A 21,012-nucleotide genomic window follows, 5' to 3' on the forward strand; every position below is an offset into this window, starting at 1 on the left:
TTATAGAGTACCTCCGTTATTTCATATATTCCAAAAATTTATAATTTTTTTTAAAAGTTTTTTTTTAAATTATTTCAATTTTAATAAATTTTCATTTTCACTCAACTTTAACCTTTTTTTTTAAATTCTTTAAATTTTAATTAAAATTTCGTTAAACTCCTCCTTACTTATAATTATAATTTTTAAAATTAATATAAATTAAAAAATTCTCCTTTTTATTATTTATTATTTATTTAAATAAATATATTTTTCTCTTCTATTCTTCTCTCCTTTTTTAATATACAATTTCATTTTATAATATATAAAAAATAAAAAAATTTAAAATTTTTATAATTATTACAGCTATCTATAACAAAAAAATAAAAAAATAAAAAATAAAATATTTTTTTTCTTTGAATCAATACTTTTTATATATTAATTAATAAAAAATTTAAAAGTAACATCATCTTTTTAATAATCATTACTTATTATATTTTTTTAGTATGGTGAGAGAAATATATATAATATATAAATTATATTTTATTTATTTTTTATAATTTATTATTTTAAAGCATTTTTAAATTTTAAATATTAAAAACTTATTTCACAAGAATAAAATAATAATTATTTAAATTAATTTTATTATAATTATGTATAAATTATGTAAATAATTATATAAAAAATTTATTCATTAACTTTTAAAATAAAATGATAATTAATAAATAATTTATTTTTAATAAAATTTTATATTGTTATTTTAAATATAAAAATATTATGTATTTAAAATAAATTAATAAATAATATACACAATAAAGTTGCTTAAACACTAAAATTTCCTCTATAAAATTATCTAAATTAATATTTAAAATAAAATTGTATCTAATTAATATTTTTATTATTAAAAAAAATTGTGTGATTTAAAAATAAAATATAAAAATATTAATTAAATTATTAAAATAAAATAATCAATAATTAATAAGTTGTGTGACTAAATAGGAAAGAGAGATAATAAAAATGGAAAATAGATAATGAAAAAGAGAGAAAATATGTATTTTTTATTTATATTAATCTGAAATAGGTAAAAAGAAGTTTAATAAAAATAAATTAAAATTTAAGGAGATTTAAGAAAAAATTAAAATTAAATTATCAAATTGAAAGCATACTAAAAATTGAATGAGTTTAAATGAAAATTATTTTTTGACAGTTATTTTTTAATAAAAAATAATTATTATTTTTATTAATGTATATTTATTATTATTTTTTTTAATGTATTCGCATGAAATAATAGCTTCACGGTAAAAAATCTTATTGTAATGAAACTACGGGGAATCAATTAGAACCAAAACCCGCTTTAGGTTGTTCTAACGGATTTAGGACCAAATTGAGTGATGGCTTTTTTTCTTTTCTTTTACAATTTTTTTCTATACTCAATGATGGATTCAAATTCAACTTTCCAATTAATTTAATACTAGTTTATTTGAGATTACTGAGAAGATTGAGCAACCCTTTTTTGGATGTAAGAAAATATAAGAATAGAAAATAATTTAAGGATTGTCACTTTCACTCGTTGAAAAAAGGAGAAAAACTAAAAACGAAAAAAGAGAGAAAATAATAAAATTTGCATTTTATTAATAAAATTACAAAATCATCCTTTCTAAGAATTTACGAAATATAATTATAAATTTATCACATTTTACTTTTATTCTTTATTTAAAAATAACTTTATCTTTATTTCTAATTTTATTTTTTATCCAATTAAAATAAATGACTATTAATAATAATAAAAAAAAATTTATAATTTAATATCTAAATATTACCATTATTAACAAGTCAATCCTTGTATTTTTAAAAATCTATTAAAACGTTTTTATCTTTTCTTTTCATTAACAAAATAGTCATTCCGTCATCTTTTCCGTTAAAATTAGATAAAGGAAGAGAGAGAAAACTTTTAAAATCCAATTTTACTCTCAAATAAAATCTCTTATTTAGTTTTTAGATATTATTATTATTATTAACAAATCAGTTTCTATATTTTTAAAAACTTATTAAAATGTTTTTATCTTTTTTTCATCTCTATTAAAACGTCATTATCATTTCTTTACGTCAATAAAATAGTCACTATCTTTTCTCATATCTATTAAAACGTCTTTATCGTTTCTTTCCGTCAACGAAATAGTCTCTTCTCATCGTTTCTTTCCGTCAACGAAATCGTCCTTCTCTATATTTTCAGAAATTTATTAAAACGTTCTTATATTTTCTCATATCTATTAAAATATTTTTATCATTTTTTTTGTCAACAAAATAGTTCATATCTTTTCTCATATCTATTAAAACGTCCTTATCATTCATTTCCGTCTACGAAATAATTCCTTCTCCTCCTCCTTAAAAAAAAAGAAGATATAATGAAGAAAAAGAAGAAGAAAAAGAAGCAGAAGATGAAGCAAAAGAACGAAAAAGAATTAATGAAAAAGAAAAATGAAGAAAAAAAGAAAGAAGAAAAAAAAAAGTAATTTAATTTTTTACTATATTTTTAACGGCAAAAATAGACGGAAGAACTATTTCGTTGACGGAGAAAAAAAATAAAAATATTTTAATAAATTTCTAAAAATATAGAGATCGACTTGTTAATAATAACAATACTCAGGACTAAATTATAAATTTAAAAATAAATTACGTTTATTTTGGTTTGTTTTGGTCGAGGCTAAGGACATATCGGCAATATGGTACATTGGATTTCGAGTCTTCCGTGACGGGGAGGAGAGGGGGCACAAAGGACAAGCTATCGATTAATACATTTTGAGGCTACAGACGAAATCTTTCATTTGCAGTATTTCTTAAACCACACCCCAATGTTAAGGAAGCTTTCGAAGTCGTATTGCGGTCTGCAAGCATCAACACATTGAATTTTAGAGCTTGGTCGTTTACCCTGTCCACTAGCATGCACAAAAGCATTCAAAGCACTGGTTTTACCTTTTGATTGCATGAACATCATTCGGAAACATGAGGATTTTGATCTCTACTCCTTTCTCTTTCAATGCCCGCGCATACTGCACATTCCCAAAATGTCATCGTAATTATTACATCTACAAAATTCTAACTAACCCCAGTTTACTATTTTCAATCCTTTCAAGAGGTTAATTATCTGTGGTCTGAAAACAGTATCAACCGTAAAACTAACAAATTTTCTACCATAGATTATACTTGAGAAGGGCAATTGTCTTACTTGGAAACCATTAGACATTGGAACACGAAGATCCTCAGCGCTTAAAAGAAAGATCGTTGGTGCTTTGACCTGCATAAATCATTAAAAACGTAAGGTTCATAGTAACTTTGGAGTATTCTCACTGAGCCTTATAATGTTAATAGCCAAAGAAATTTGATTTTCAATGCTAAAAAAACTCAGCTATAAAAATTACAGTAGAAAACAGGTCAAACCTTTGAAACGTGAGATATAGGAGACCTGCTGTGAAAGAGAGCAAGGTCCTCAGCTGAAGCTGCTTCTGTAAATTTATTTTTCCCTTCTATCCCATAAGCTTGCACAAAGCACCAATCAGGAATGTCAGTTGTGCAAACCATTGATGCAATGTTACAAACAGGATTTCTTGCAGCTGCTGCAGCAAACTTATCTGGTGCCTGCAGAAAGTTACAAAGAAATATCTCCCCCTTCAATCATATAATATCACAAACCCGTCATTCAGTCCACTGATGACAATTGACCTTTGTTATTGTTGGAATTATAGTGTCAGAAACCAGTGTACCTGGCCGATTAAGTGCGTCGTGAGAAAGCCACCATGGGAAAGACCAAGCACAGCTATGCTAGAGGGCTTAGCAAGACCCAGGTCAACGACATGATCTATAGCTGTAAGTACATCATTGACATCCTGTGGAAAATAAGATAAGGTTATGATCCACATGGAATGCTGAACTTAAATATATAAACATGGAGTTCACTGAACAATAAAAATGGAAACAAGTTGCTGGAATACAATTGTTAAATCTTGATGAAATCTCGTGTGCATGATTAAGTTCAATGGAGGAGAAGGACAAAAGATAAAAGAAAAGATAAAACAGGGGAAAGTGGAGAAACCATGAAAATACCCCTTCAAAGAAACGGAAAGCACAGTTTAAGGGAAAATAAACCAATATTGTGAAACTAAACCCCCAGTTTAACAAAATCGAATCACATGATTAAGCATGCATAGCAAAACTAGATCCAGAGCAAGCACCTGAGACCCAGCTCTCCCCAGAAGAGATTGCAATGCTTCCTCGCCAAATCCTAATGAACCTCTGAGATAAATTACAACATTAGAAAATGCTTAAATGATGATCGTTGACAGGCATATGTTGGTGATAGAGTTCATATTTAAAACAATGATTTCTTAAGCATCGAACAACAGAAAATAAGCAGGGTCACAAATGAACTTTACAGCCTCTACCAGTCTACCTTGAAATTAACAGCAATCAGCAAGTCAAAAGTGCCTTGATCACACATTGGACAACTTGCCATTTGACAAACTATAACAGTGTGTGGCTGTACACATAAGAACAGTACAAGGGAATCTTTATCAACCAAAACTTTTTACTCCGAAGTAATTTTTTATGTCTTTATCTGCTTTCTTCCTCATTATAACATGAATACAAAAAATTTCAGGTTTAAAAAGTTATTCCAGGCATCCTGTAATTTGAAACATGTTGGCTACTTGAGATATAATCAACAACATCTGTTCCAGATTATCTTGAGTTCCATTCTCTTTTCTGCAGTTAGCTGTTGGTGCTTCGCATTGCAATAGTCTTGTTAGGTGACATATAAAAAGTGATGGAATGCCGCTTGTAAGGGAAAAAATTATTAATTATCATTTTAAGAGGGTTAACAAAACTATACAAATTTCATTTCCACAGGTAAAACAGCCTGTGCAGGAGCACAATGGAATATAGACCAGCACAGTGCCACATACGTTCACCTTAAAGGTGGTGCTTATTCAAGCTAAAAAGGAGAAGTTCAGAAGTTCATATAACCTGTAATTTACAATCAATAAGCTGTAACCTATTGAAGAGAGAAATGCCGACGATGCTGAGAAACTTGACACAGAGACATCATGTGGCCCTCCATGAAGCAATACTATTAGGGGGTTGCAAGCGCCAGTCTCCTTGGTGTCGGACACAAATATAGCTTCAAAAGGTTTGGCAGCACCTGAAAAATTACACAATGCAGCAGATAAGATATCATAGCGACATAAGATGTATTCACATAGTTTTTCCTCAAAACAATTTGTCAAAGATGAAATGAAAGATGTCAATAATCCCCATACGTTTTTAACACCCTAATTGCTTTCTTACAAAACAAATCCTATAAAAATTTCCCATTTCATATGCCTAGGGAAGAAAATCAATGGATATGCATAGCAAAGAAATATCTTTCTGTCTTCTTCTTGAGAGGTTTTATCCAAACAATTCAAGTTTTCAGAATGGTAGTGGTTACTGAAAGGAACAGGGGTATTAAATACTATTATTAACATCATTGAACACTTACTGTAGTCAGAAGGTTAGAAATTAGACTGTGATTAGGATGCATCAGAAATGTGACACTTGTCTCATGCCAACTCATATTGCAAACAATACCTTTTGTCAGGCAGCTGGAAACATCCTTGACTGGAATCTTCAATATGTCAAACTGACGAGATGAGAGCAAGGATCTCACCTGTACCAAGAACAGGCTCAAAGGATCATCTATATATGACAACCGATTATAGCATAACACAGGATAGCTGATAATGCGTACCATCTCAGAGCAACTAACTATTGGGCTTGATACGTCTAACCACCTCCATGTGGCATTTTTAGTTGCTTTTTCAACAAGAAAACCAAACCTGATCTCTGGCACATCTATTGGACTGCTAGTTACTGACATTAAAGAAAAAATAGATGAAGAAGAAATCTTTATTTTAAATTCTCCTCACTTTAAAATGATAGACAACTAATAAAGATCAACATCAGGTTCTACCAGCAATAATGTTATCCCCATCAACAGCAAGAAGATTCCATGAGACTTTTGAGTTAGCAGGAGTAATGCGTTTTACATCCCCACTGTAATTTGGTTTATATCATGAATTAATTATGGAACAAACCTATATCATGCACACAAGAAAAAGCGGATGGCTTAACTAATTACCTTAACACATTCACAGAAAGTAAAACTTGACTGCTTCCCCATGTTGAAGATAACATCATAGTGCACCCATCAGAAAGCCATGGATTTCTAAGAAACCCTGAACAGTAAAGCCCAGGGAAACAACCATCCTCTGAGCACTGCACAACAGGAATCTGCAAGGATTGTAGAAGAAAACTCACGAGTAAAATATCTTTCGCTTCTCTAAATAAATTCTTCATTGTGTGATGATTTCTTTCTATGCTCAGAAGCATGGCAAGTTTGCTACTTAGTTCAGTGAAGAGATCAATGGAGGAGAGGAAGGTCCTCCAGAAACTATACTGCCACCTCTCAGTGTTTGAGAGTTTTAAGTGAGATTCTGATGATGTACATATTCAACATATAGTTTAATCAAATATTTGGTCAAATGAGATATGAACGCTATTTATTTTGGCAATTTTATGGATTTTATACATAAATGCAAAGGATAGTAAAAATGAGCCAAAATCAAAGAGAAAAGACGTTGATTATGTGCGGTGGTTGAACAGACTTGACCGAAGACTTGCCCAAATCTCTGGGCAAGCCTCCGAACAACAATAGAAGCATATCTGACGTGAAAAAAATCGAGATTCTCCCATTTAAATCACTCAAACCAGTTCAGATCTCATAAGATCCCTCTCCTAAAGATCGGGAAATATTTGTCCTCTCTAGGAAACAAATAAAAAAGAGTTGTTTCACAAAATATACTCAAATCAAACTCTTTAAGAAAAAAATTCAAGAGGATTTCTCTAGATTTTTGCTATTTAAAAACTTTTTTGACAACATCAGCCAACATCCTCTCTTTCACCCTGAAATTCCTTTCCTTTTCTTTTTGTGCTTTCACACAGTAACGTGTGGGTAATTTTTCTAGTTCCAGTTGACGATAGGTTGAAGTTTTAATTTCTTCATGGACAGTGAGATCTAAATATTATTGTTCATCTTTATTCTTTTAATATTTATACAATTTCAGTTATTATTATCATTATTGTTTTGTTAATTGATAATAGGACCTATATTTTCAAGATAATATATTGTTAGTTTGGATATTTGAAATCTGTAATTGCTTAATTCAACAATAAGTAACAATTAAAGTAACCCACTAAAGAATTGCATAATCTAGTTTAAACTCACCATGCAATTAAGTTTGTTGGTTAGAATTGAGACTTTCTAATTCTTAAAGCGGTTGATAAATTAAATACAATAAACATTTTTTCGGTTGTTTGTTGACTAGGATTAATTAGTGAATGTTTCCTAGTTAATTTAGGACTAAGGAGAGATTGATTACAAGGAGCGTCTTCCATAGCTAAAACTAATTTATTGGAAAGAATAAAAATATTTTTACTTCAATTATCAATTCTTGCAACTAAACTGGATCTTATTTTTTTTAACTAGAATTTATTTGCATTGGTTTTCTCTCAAGTCTTTTATTACTTTCTTTAACTATCTTGATTTTTATTTTGATTTCACTTTTCATCAAAACCCTCTTTTTATTTTTGTTATTTATTTTCCTAGTATTGGACAGAGATTTTTAATTCATTGTGGATTCAATCCTATTCACCCTAAGCAATTTATATTTTTTGGATCTAAATAGGTTATTTTTTGTATCTTTGACACCCATCAGATTCTTTTACAAAACTAAGTGAGTCACATTGATGTAGAAGAAGCTCTTATACCAAATGGATGTAGAACCAATAGAATAATGGAGAACAAAAGGGTGAGAAACAAATTTCAATTATCCTTATACTTAATCGTGAATCACAAAAAAAGTCCACCAAAATGCCTAGAAGTTGCAGGTATTATGTACTAGACTTTGTAATCCGACCGACCAGCATTAGGATTTGGAATCCTAATTAGGAAAATAAATATCAAACCTAAACTAGGAATACCAAATCAAAGTTCCTACATAATAATAATACAAAAAAAACTATACATGTTTCTTCCTTAAATAAATAGTCCTGAAATCTATGTAAATAGGAGGAGATGATCCTGCATCAAAAACTTAAAATCTGTTGTCCTGAAATGGAGAAATAAATAATTAATAGGTTTCCTAATGTTGTCAAGCTAAAATGTCAGATGCACCATTCCCCTCTCTAGAACAAGAATATGTCATCATTTGATCAACGAATATGAAATCATTATCACCACAGGTAAACTGCCAGTTATAGCATATTTAGGATTAAAGAATTATAACCCAATATTCTTCCAGCCTAATCTCCATAAAATAGAAGCACAAGACAAAGAAAATTATCAGATTCTGATTTATTTTGTTATGTAAGCTCCTACAGGTGCCAATCCTAGAAATGAAGTTCTTAACAAAACACTTACAAAGAAATCAATGTTCGCAATTTTCTAACATATGCATAAGAAACCAATCAGTTAGATGTGAATTTAGAAATTTTAAACTAGCTCAACAGACACCAAATTTAGATTAACAGATAACACAATAAGAGCTCACCACATCAACAACTTTAGCAGGCAAGCTTAACTGTCCATTAACTGGCCAATCAATTTTGTGAAGTGAATTGGTTGCTGAATGTGCCCCAGAATCCACAGAACTTTTTGCAGACAAAAACACAAGGAACCTTCTGTCTGGACTGGATTTGAAAAAACATAAGCAAAATAGCCATGCAATCAGCTAGAAGGTTTCTGATTAAGTTGTATATATTTTGGAAGTGAATCTGATGCTGAATATGCCTGACACTGGAAAACAATAAAACAAATGGGATAATAGGAACCAGAAATAATAAAATCCAGTGACTTCAGGAGAAATGCAATTTTTCAAGAAAAAATATATTTGCTCTAGCTACAGCTATTCTGACTTTTCTTTAACACTTGAACTAGCACTTTGCATCAGTTATGAACTTATGGTGCACTAAATATTTGCAGTCTATAGTGAAGCCCCAAAACCAAGCATCTGATGGCAAGGTTACCTGAACAATGGAAAGAAGGCACTATTTATGCTTTGAGTTAGGTCGAGAACAGGTGAACCTTCATTAGGACCATCTCTGGAAGATTACAAGTTTACAACAAACAGAAAGATTATACACATAAAGCAGTTCAAATACTCAATCCCCAAATTGAGATTATTCACAGGCGGAAAAATTAAATAAGCTCTAGAAAAACAAGATACCCACTAGAATTGGAAAGCATTGGCCTCTGATTTGTAAACTGGTGCTGGAACTGCGTACAATGCACAGGGCCTATTGCTGCAGTATTTTATGCCAAGCTTTCTAGTATCGGATGACCAACCCACAAAAACTAAATATTGATTCGAGCCTTCACTTGCTGGAGCCCAAACAACTTGGCCAACACTCAAAGACTTCGCAACTCCTTTAACAGGTTGTACCTCTCCACTGTTGCAACAAAAAGCAAGATTATGGTTGCTCATAGCAAGAAAAGCAATCTCTTACCTTATCATAGCACCAAGGATAACAAAGATCAGAAGTACAACACCTGCTGGTGCTCATGACAAAGAGTGCAGGCTGCCTTTTCCCTGCATATGTCTCTCCCCAATCCTCCTCCCATTCCCCTTGACCTTTCCAACTACCACTGTCCTTATCTGTCGAAGCACTGCCTTTTTTGTAGCCTAGACCACTGAACATAGGCTTGAAGGGCAATGGTTCCTCAGCAATATAAGCAATCAGGGTTTCATCACAGTTCCAAGATATCCCCTCAAACCTATACAATAGCAAAGCATTTAGTATATCCGAGGTTCCATTCCAAAGACATACATGTGAAAATATATACAACCACTGCCAATGCTATTAGCAATTGAAGAGACTTGACAGTATTCACCTGAGTATATGTCCCGAGTCCTTTATTTTTTCAAACAAAACTAATGTAATTCTTTCAGCAGTTATAGCACTTAAAACTGAACAAATTCTACAACCGAGGGACATGTATATCGAAAAAGGAAAAGTACACCAGCCCAGAACCAAATACTCAGTGAAGTCATGGATGGAAAATTATATTCACATGATAACTCACCATCCATCAGTATATACTGAACCATGAACAGATTGTGCCATGTGAAATTCCTTTTCTACATGACCTTGGCTCCAGATTTCAAAACGAGACGGAGATTCATTTTCAGGGTTCCTAATTACAAGAAGCTTTGAACCTGATGGTGATGGAACTATTGTAGACACACCTGCCATCTCAATGGGAAACGGGGCCCACTGAAAATTCCCACAACTGCCACTTTCTTTTGAAATACTCGCGGATAGAATGTAATTTCTCCTCTTGTTAGCCAAAAGATTTGCCTGGCTAATTAAAAACATTGCCTGCGAGCCCATTCCTGCGCCAAAACATTTTGCGTCCAAATAATTACTGACAGGAAAAGAATGGAACAGAGAAGGAAAATGAGAAGTTAAAAAGTCACAAGTCATACCACTGTTAGACTTAAAAGTCCATGCCTTGTCAATGCTGGAGATGCTCACCAACTCTTGAAGCAGCTTGGACTGGAAAGCATACTCTTCCTCAGTACTTGCATCCAACCCAAGTGGCAAGTCCTTTGGCGAGGCATCTTTTGCAGCATCCATGGATGAAATGGCAAGAGATCTTATACTGCAAAGCAAAAGGAAAATAAACTCAATAAAACAGAAAACATCCAACATTCAACTGGGTAAGCGCTGTTGATAACGGAGATGCGTTTCCCAAATAGAAACAAATTCAATTTGTACGACAGAAGGGGCAACAAAATCATAGAAGAAAATATTTGAAAAGCTCAAGAACAAAAGTTCCCTTCACACAAAAAACAACTGAGAAATTCTCCCAAAAATTAAACATAGAACACGTCTCCAGTAAGGACAAAATTACAATAAAAAGAACTTGAAACCAATATACACAACACTAGCGGTTGGTATAAGAACAAATACTTCCAATTATGGTGTTCATCCATTTGTTCAATGCATGAAATCTAACCAATTCAAACTAACAAATTGGTTAAATGTTTACATTGAATTGGTTTAGATATTTTATCCAATTTTTATAGTTTTTTTATTAATTAACCAATAAATAAACATTTTATATCAAATTTACATCCTAATTCTAACTTCACTTCTCTTTCTTAGTTTTTATGTTTGGTTGAATATAATACTAATTATATTTTTTTGTATTTCTATTATTATTAAAAATGTAATATATCAATTCAATTATTTTTATTTTTATTTTTTAAAAAATTAAAATTAGCTATACTTTTGCACCTGTCTGCAAAATATTTGCATACACGTAATTTTATTTTTCTCTAATTATTTCAGGTGCAGTAATTTTTTAATTTTTATATAATTAAAATTAATGGCTATGTATCTAGCTAATAAATAAAAAATATAGATTAGATTGAGTTTGGTTACAAAAAGTGTTATGATGGACGAAGATAAATACAAATTTGATCCAAACTAACCATCGACCACCTACTTCCAATACAATTTGAGCAAGTTTTACAAGTCTTTCTTGCATATGAACCTAAGCCCATTCTACTAATTTTCACATTCGGCCGGCAAGCAACAGCCAGCTTGAAATTAATTAATTTTGGATTTGCACAGTCGCGTCGGCGTTCAAAGCTTTAATTTCTAACCAGACTGGATCAAAGCAAACAATTTCAATCTCAGCAAGCAGATAAAGGGTCTACTTTCCATTAAGATCGCATTAGAAGTTCTTTTCCAATATTCGTAGCGAAAATCAATAAACGAAACAAAGCAAGTCAACGATAAAGAACTCGCGCAAAAAGAAATCAAAATAGAGAGTTATCCAATTGTCTTCTTAGCAGGAAACAGAGACAAAATTCTGGGAACAGATTAAAGCAATGTAATGAAGAGAAAGAAATGGATTGCTTACGCGGATAAAGGAACTGGACTTCTAAGCAGATAACAGTGACATCGAGAGTGAGAATATAAAAAGCGAGGGAACAAGTGGGAAAATAAATAGAATAGCACGGACAGTCCAATCACGGGCTCACGGCTTCTTATGCAAGTGTCTAGTATTCCGTTTGGCTCGTGTCAATTACAAGTAAATAAATGATCCTTATTTAAAATTTTTAAAATCAATTTATAAACGAAAACGACATTAGCTATTTCTATTTGTACTACGATGTTTTTTTTTTAAATTAAGAGGATTAAAAACTGGGCTAAAAAAACTTTAACATTTGTTAATTACGAACATTAGCGTATTTCTATTTGTACTACGATTTAAAAAAAAAAAAAAAACTTCAACATTTTTTAATTTAATTTTCAACAAAATTTTGATCATATATTATCGTAACATATAGAGAATATAAATTAGAGAAATAATTCTCTTTTTACTCAATCGGCTAAACTGATTGTTTATTTATATCAAAATTTAATCATGCCTACATGTTGTTGACATGATTATGTTCAAAATAAAAGGACATACCAAAAAATAAGCCTTCTACCTCATCAAAGAGAGAAAAACCTGTTTCTCATAACAACTCCCCCTTCTTATTTATTACATACTCCTCATAACCATTATTATCCTCAGTCTAATCCCCACTATAACCCCACGATACCATATTCAAGAGAAGGCCGATACTAGAGCTAGCTCTTCTTTTCCTACTATGTGCATATGTGAAGCAGCGTATTTCGAAATTATCAGTACAGGTATTTATATTTTATATATAATTTTTTTTTCCTTTAAAAATATACATTTTTTTCCCATCGACATAGAAGGCCATGGTGCTCTCTCAACCCCCTAGCTCCGTTAGGAGCTAATAAGCAAATGTTAGTGATAATCATACGCCTCATAAAATTGCTTTGTTTTTAAATTATAAAGTTAAATAATATTATTGAGTTTAAAAATAACTATTAATACACATTTTTAAAGAGTGTTATGAAATTGTATATATTTTTTATTTTTTAAAGAAATATTTTAAGTTCGAAATAATAGATTTCAAATATTAAATAATTTATAAAAAAAGTGATTGATAATGAAATTATATTTTATATTTGAGTTTGAATTGAAATCAATTAAATTTAATTTAAAGTTATAATTGAATTAGAGTAATATTTAAAAATAAATAAACTAATTCGGTTGAAATTACTTTTTATATTAAAAAATTAATCATTCAATTAATTTTTAAAATTAAAATTATACTGAATAGCCAAAAGAAGAGGAAATTAAACCAAACTATAATCAACTTGCTTTAGCAATAGAATTGGAGTAAAATATAATAAAACATATTTATTAATTTATATATTTATAAAAACTAATTATTTGATATATAAAAATTTTAAAAACACATGATTTCTTTATAATATTTTTAATTTAATTTTTATAATTTTATACACTCTAATACTTTAATTTATGTACTTTAAACACTTACATTAAATTAAATTTTTAAAAATAATATAACAATAATGATTGAATTATATTTTTTATTTTTAAAATTATAAAATTAAATATCTAGTTTTTTAAAGTATGAGCACAAATTTATAAATCTTACTGAAAGCCAGGTATTAAATTGTAGTTTAATCCATTAATTTTCATAGGCGACCGCAAAAGCGGGTAGAATCGTTTCCGCGTACAAATAAAAGTGACAGCAAGAGGGCGAATGTTCATTTCGACCACTAATCAAAATTGACCACGTTTGCCCATAAAAAACTGGAGAACACGTGGTGCAAGGAATTCGGGGTTCACGCGGGTCCTTCTACAAAGCGCAGTGACCCAAACATCTAACGAGGAAAAATAAAAGGCGGGCATTTAAAGGTTCAACTGATAGAAAAGATAAGGCGAAAAAGATGGCGGTTACTTCTTCCCTCTCAGTTTTCTTGGCAAATTCAGTGCCCCAATTCCGCTCCTACCAAGTCGAAACCAGAATTAGGGTTTTGAACCAGAAAACCCTCAGGTTCTACGAGAGGTTGGGTAGTAGATATAGCTCTACGAGACTAAATGCAGCTGGATTGTCTGAGATTGAGCCTGATCTCAACGAAGATCCGATTGACCGTTGGGCCACTCCCGGTATTGACGCTGTAGGTTTTTGCTCCATCTTATGGATAGATCGACCTTATGTTAGTGTGAATTGGTCTTGCTTATAAGGTTAAGTACTTCTGTATATTGTTGAATACAGGAAGATTTTAAGTACGGAGAGTACGATGAGCATCATACCTTCTACGAAGGCGAGGAAAAAAGTAGGTTTTCTCAGATTATTGTCATTTCCTTATCAAATGCTGAAGTTTGGCTGTTTGCTTCCATTGCTAGACCATTTTTCAGGATTAGCCGGATTAGCATAGTATTTTAATTAACGGGCCAATTAACATTGCAGTATTCGTGAAAAATATATCATTGTTATCGATTTTTTCAGGAACATTTTGGGAATTAATTGCTGAAGATATTAAAGCAGTAGAGCCGCCAACAGGTTTTCAGGGTATAAATGAATAACTATCGCAAAACTGTTTTTATATAGATAATGTAGATTATAGGTGATAAAAGTTTTCAGGTTTGATTGTTAATTGTTGATTTGCAGGTTTTATTTCATGGCTCTTTCTTCCAGCAGTTGCAGCTGGGATGTATTTCAATGTTCCGGTAATTTAAAATCGGACTAAACTTTAAGCAGGGCTTAGTTGCTGGAGATGTAGGAGCTAATGATAAGCAAAATATTTTTGCTAATTGATATGACTCAAAAAGTTTTTATTTGATTTTATGTTTAGGGGGAGTACCTGTTTATTGGAGCAGGCTTATTTGCATTAATATTTTGCATAATAGAGATGGATAAGCCCGACAAGCCTCACCACTTTGAACCCCAGATATACAATATGGAGAGGGGAGCTCGTGACAAGTTGATAAATGATTACAACACCATGAGCATATGGGATTTCAATGAGAAGTACGGTGACCTCTGGGATTTCACCATACAGAAGGATGACATAACAAAGAGATAATTCCTCTATGGTGAGAACAACTGTAATTGTTACCATTTTATATGTAATATCATTGAAAGGTATAGCTCGTATTTGTAAATTTTTGCTTGCTCCATTCCTTTCCTCTCTTTTTCTCTATACATGCCTTATTTTGTTAATTTCAAGTGGTGAGTGAAATTCAGGATAATGTGTATGTGTGTATAACAGGAGTTAGAATTCCAAAAAGTTTTGATGATCTCTAGCAATTTAAGCAGAGAACTAGAAATCAAAGAAGAGTTACTAAGGTTTATCCAACTCTAGCTATGCTTTCATAAATAGGCCGTGATTTTTTATCACTCTGCTTTTGGTCATTCTGGAAGGGGGTGAATTTGTCTAGGCTGTTTTGGACCTCATTCATTTCAGTGACGTGATAGGAATATTAGCAAACATCAGTTCAAGTGTTCAACCTGGAAAGCATTTCGACTTCTAGAAATCCATTAATCGTGGTAATTAAAAAAGTCTACGATCTGCGTTTATTCAGTCGCTATCTTGAAAATTTTGTTATGAATTGATTATGATCCTCCAGTTTAATCTTATCTCAAACAGAGAGAAAAGAGGCATAAAGATGGTATAGAAAGATTCTCCCTTGGTTGTATCACTTATTCCACCTATATTTGAAATGTGCAAATGATGGGATGGCACCAAAATGCCTACTGGCTTGTTGATAGTGTTACTAATTGTGGCTGCTGCCTGTTTTTATTTTCCTTTTTTATTAAATGATTTTTTATTTGATATTAATTTTTTTTTGATATTTTATAATATCTTTATCTCACAATATCTGTCATTTAAAATTTATTCACCCAAACTAATAAGACTAACTAATAATTTTAATTTAAAAAAATTATAATAATTTATCTAAAATATGTTTCATATTTTTTTATATATATTAGTGATGATTTGAGATCCAGAAAATAGGGTTTTACAATGGATTCTGTAAACTTAGCCAAAAACTTCCCCTAGAGGAGATTATTTCTCCTTTTATATGTTTCCTTTTGTTTGCTAGTGACGTGTTAACAGAACGTGTATCATTGGACCACCTGTCCCTGCTACGTTGATACGGACGTACGAGGGAATCAGATCTCTGTCCCATGCGTAACAGCCTCTGATTCTTTTCGGACGCGCATGTGGGTGGTCCCCTGTGACGGATGGGTAGGCCTCCCTCCTGATCCTGAGCTGGGCCGAAAGGTAGAATTAAGACTGATCCCAGAGATGATCTATTCGTTGGACCGACAATGCTGGGCTGGCCTGACTGAAGAGACTAACTGGAGCCCGGTCTCGAGGCTGAGCGGATCGGACCTGGTGCATGTATGAGGCTTGTGGGCTTCTAGATAATGGGCTGGTATCGTGGGCCTGGTCCCAGATCGGGGTGGAGAAATCCAGCGGTCATCAATTGCCCCTTTACCTTCTCGTCAGTTATTGTCCGACTGACGAGGGGGTAAATACCAAGAATCATTATGACCGCGTCATTTAAGTACAGTTTGCCTCAAAACACCCTTTCACCTTATTGTCATTTTGAATTTTGAATTCTCTCTATCTTCTCCAAGTTCTTGCTTTTCTCTGCTCTTCATGCGCACTGCCATTGTCATCTCCCTGTCTTTATCTTCAAGGTACGCTTTTCTTTTTCCATGGATAGTTCTAAGCTCCCATGGAATATCTAGATATCACTCTTTTTCATCTTCGGGCCTCTTACCGGAATGGGTGGATTATTCTTCCCAATCCTCATCCCTCTGGTCTGATCGACCATCAGAAAGACGTAAGCTTAGTTTTCTTTGTTAAACAGAAGGAATATGACTTATCCTTTCCCTTCTCTCCCTTCTTTAACGAGGTTTTCTGGTATTTCGAGATTACTCCCCGAATACCGACTCCTAATGCCATTCTCTTTATGTCTTCTTTCGAATCTGTTTATCTGAGCCGAGATTTCGTGCCCACAGTGCGTCTGTTCATTTCCTTCTTCAGGCTGGTCAAGGCGAGCCAAAAATTTATTACTTTGCCCCTCGTGGAGGCCTGTTCTAATCTTGCTTTTGTGATTTTTGTTGAGGATTGCTCTGACTTTCCTCGATTTTGGATTTTTTGCAGCTTCTGAAGTGAAGATGGATCAGATTAAGCCCCTTAAGAATTTCACGCCGTCCAGGGAGAACATGAACACTGCCTTGGACGCCTTCCTAGCGGGGCGATTGGTGGAGGAGGATACTCAACAAGTAGCCGAAGTCATATCGTCCAGGTCGTCTGGCCGGCCTCCTCCCCCGGCTCCTGCCCGAGCTCCGAAGCCGAGCTCTCGAGGTGCCGAATCTTCAAGGCCGCCAAGCCACTACAGGTTGGGCTCGACCACTCAAGCTGTTCAAGCCCCCAGGTCCCCACGAACTTTAAGGCCTAGCAAGGACTCCAGGTTGACGGGGTCGAAGCTTGCCCCAACCTCTGGCGATGCTTTTGGAGAGAGGCTCGAGGCCTCTATAGCTGGGGTGATGGTCCCTGTAAGCAGGACTGAGATCGCCTCTGTGGAGAATGTTCAGAGAGCCCTTGCCGAGGTTGGCCCAGTTACTGAGGAGAGGGAACTCAGTTCTGCAGATGGTGGGGGTGTAGAGGAGAAGGTCAGGGACAAGCGTCCTACCTCCACCGAAGTGCCTGCCTTGGTTCTCATTTCAGAGAAGTTCCGGGTTTCTAGAAGACTGGCTCTTGTTCTCCTTCCTCTCGAGAAGAAGAAGGATGTTCCCGTGGTGCCCCTGATGTCTGCTCCTGACTCAAACTCATGGAATAACACGATTTCTGAAGTTTATTGTGGAATACAAGACGTAGTTTACACATGTAACATAAAGCAGTTCATGGTGGATTCGTATCAGGATTTCCTTGCTGGAAATGGTGAAGATGATCAACTTGCCGTCGATTTAAATATAGAGCGCTTGTGCTATGAGAAACAGAGATCTGCTGCACTCAGTCAAGCTTCTGTTGATGCTTTCAAGCGTGTGTTCCGTGATATTCAAAGTTTAGCTTACAAGTATGTAAGTAAGGACAATGCATTGATGGCTATGTTTAAATCAGGAAGCAATGATAATCTGCTAAAATTAGTCCAGCATAGTATGTGTGTAGGTGATAGTGATGTAAATAATGCCCCTAGGCATGTAAGTCCTTTGAGGACTGTTTTTCCTCCAGCCCGTGTAGATAATTAGCATAGGCTGTACTGTACTTTCCTTTTAATGAAATTTCATTTTCATTTACTCTACTTGTTTTTCCTTTTTACCCTCAAGCTCATCAGGACTGAAATTCTATCAATTGGCTGAACCTTTATCTTATAAATTTCTCCATTTCACTAAGGCATTCTTATCTGTAAGCTCATTTCGAGCTGGACTAGCTTTAACCGTGACCTCAGTTTTTAACAGTGGGCTGAATTTTGAGTTTTTATGATATTTGCAAGGATGTCCTCATTTTTCTCATTACTTTATTAATATGAGCTCGGGCACATAGCCTTTGCATAATGGTGATAAGTCAGATCTTGTACCTTTTAAGGTGGTGAGCAGGGCCCCATCTTTCGTGTGAGGTCGGCGCTGTGTTTTCATGAGTTGTTTTTGCGTGTTGTCCCTGCACACCGCTGTTTGCTATGAGCATGTGACGCCGGGAGATCTTGGGGATCCCAGTCGTTTTTGCTCCAGGAGATCTTGGGGATCCCGGCTATTTTTGCTCCGGGAGATCTTTTGGATCCCACCAGCCGTTTGGTGCTAGGAGATCTTGGGGATCCCGGTCTTCTATCTCCCTGAGGTCTCTATGTCTCAGTGAGTCTTCTGACGCCAGGAGATCTTGGGAATCTTGGTCTTCTACCTCCTTGAGGTCTCTATGTCTCAGTGAGGCCTTTTACCTCCTTGAGGTCTCTATGTCTCAGTGAGGTCTTCTACCTCCATGAGGTCTCTATGTCTCAGTGAGGTCTTCTACCTCCATGAGGTCTCTATGTCTCAGTGAGGTCTTCTACCTCCCTGAGGTCTCTATGTCTCAGTGAGGCCTTTTACCTCCCTGAGGTCTCTATGTCTCAGTGAGGTCTTCTACCTCCATGAGGTCTCTATGTCTCAGTGAGGTCTTCTACCTCCCTGAGGTCTCTATGTCTCAGTGAGGTCTTCTACCTCCCTGAGGTCTCTATGTCTCAGTGAGGTCTTCTACCTCCCTGAGGTCTCTATGTCTCAGTGAGGTCTTCTGATGCCAGGAGATCTTGGGAATCCTGGTCTTTTACCTCCCTGAGGTCTCTATGTCTCAGTGAGGTCTTCTACCTCCCTGAGGTCTCTATGTCTCAGTGAGGTCTTCTGATGCCAGGAGATCTTGGAAATCCTGGTCTTTTACTTCCCTGAGATCTCTATGTCTCAGTGAGGTGTTCTGGGATCTGTTCTTTCTTTTTCAAAGAAAATTAATACTCACAGTAATAAAGATAACATTGCTTTGCAAAAATGGTGTTATTTTATTCTTTCATGTTTTCAGAGCACAAGAATTTTCTTTACAAATGTTGTTAGGGAAGTACCTCTTTAGGTGCTGGATATTCCAGGCGCGAGGCTCAGGGTTTCCCTGCACGTTTTCGATCTGATAGACTCCCAGTCCGACCACTTTCAGGGTTTTTTCGGCCCGAAAGACATGGCCTTATAGCAGTAGGTCCCATCTTCTATTATGAACGAGGTCTTCTCCTCATCTGACCTGTCCATTGGGATTTGGTGATCACTAGACATTGTGTCTAAGGACGACATGTACTCAAAGCCGGCCATGGAGTCGACTATTTTATTAATATCAGGGTGGTGGTAACAATCTTTGGAGTATGCTTGATTGAGGTCAATGAAGTCTGTACACATCCTATATTTGCCATTGGCCTTTTTGACTAATACAAGATTTGCTAGCCACTGTGGATACATAACCTCTCTAATAAATCCAACCTCTTTCGTTCCCATTCTCAGCTAAATGATCATGTTGATGGTCCCACTGGACCCATCATTCATCGGTCCGGCTCCTGGCGGTATGCCTCCTCCCATGTCTCGCTCCCCACTCTTCTGGTTGTTCCAACGGGATAACTGTCGACTTCATCATTCTCAATCAACTCCCTCGCCCTCCTTCCGTGAACCCTTGCTTCTGGTTCTACTTCTCCGTCCGCTCTCCTACTTCTCTCTTCCATTTCTCGGCTGATTACTTGAGGGGGATTGGGGGTAGGTTGGCGAGGTTCATCGGCTCTGGGTTCTTCTACCACTGGCAACACATTTACCGGGGTGTTAAGGCCTCTTTGTTGCATTACCCGTCCCAACCAGTGGGCGGTATTTTGTAGTTGGAGGGCCATGGTTGGAAGGTCCTGGTTGGATAGAGCAGCTCCAAGCACGTTCTCTGCCAAGCTTAGGGGGGGTTGAAGGGGATTGGTGTTGGTTGTTTGGTGTTGTGGGACTGGAAAAAGAGAACTGTTGTCCCTCCTGAGCGAAGCTCAGGTCATTAGGGGTATTGACAAGATTGTTTTCGTTGTGGTTAGGCATCGTGGATCTCAGTGGGTATTGTAAGAGTGGAACTCAGGCGATGAAAAGATCTCCTTCGTTCCCACAAACGGCGCCAATTGATGATCTGAGATCCAGAAAATAGGGTTTTACAATGGGTTCTGTAAACTTAGCCAAAAGCTTCCCCTAGAGGAGAGTATTTCTCATTTTATATGTTTCCTTTTGTCTGCTAGTGACGTGTTAACAGAACGTGTACCATTGGACCACCAGTCCCTGCTAGGGATGGCAACGGATCGGGTATTTTCGGGTATCCGATCCGACCGAACCCTAATAGAACGGATTTGGGTAGTTATAATCGGGTTTGGGATGGGTTCGGGTTTTAAAAATAATACCCGTTGCGGGTTCGGATCGGATTCGGATTTTATGTATAGGGTACCCACTACCCGAACCCGTTTATATAAATAATTAATTTAATATAAAAAATATATTTTACCATAATATT

The 21,012-nt window shown here is 34.7% G+C and overlaps 1 protein-coding gene and 1 pseudogene across 1 annotated transcript; one reads left to right on the plus strand and one right to left on the minus strand.

The window, feature by feature from the left end:
- Nucleotides 1–2,645: 2,645 nt before the first annotated feature.
- Nucleotides 2,646–12,125, minus strand: LOC110600828 (annotated as a pseudogene).
- A 1,757-nt stretch (nucleotides 12,126–13,882) lies between these two features.
- Nucleotides 13,883–15,146, plus strand: LOC110601256 (photosynthetic NDH subunit of subcomplex B 5, chloroplastic). The gene is made up of 5 exons (XM_021738323.2): nucleotides 13,883–14,145; nucleotides 14,244–14,304; nucleotides 14,478–14,540; nucleotides 14,640–14,698; nucleotides 14,824–15,146. Exons 1-5 carry the CDS (start codon nucleotides 13,915–13,917, stop codon nucleotides 15,052–15,054), a joined length of 645 nt encoding a protein of 214 aa, XP_021594015.1. The 5' UTR covers nucleotides 13,883–13,914; the 3' UTR covers nucleotides 15,055–15,146.
- Nucleotides 15,147–21,012: the final 5,866 nt, after the last annotated feature.

This window comes from Manihot esculenta, chromosome 15 (assembly GCF_001659605.2).
Source record: "Manihot esculenta cultivar AM560-2 chromosome 15, M.esculenta_v8, whole genome shotgun sequence".
In the NCBI taxonomy this organism is placed as follows: Eukaryota; Viridiplantae; Streptophyta; class Magnoliopsida; order Malpighiales; family Euphorbiaceae; genus Manihot; species Manihot esculenta.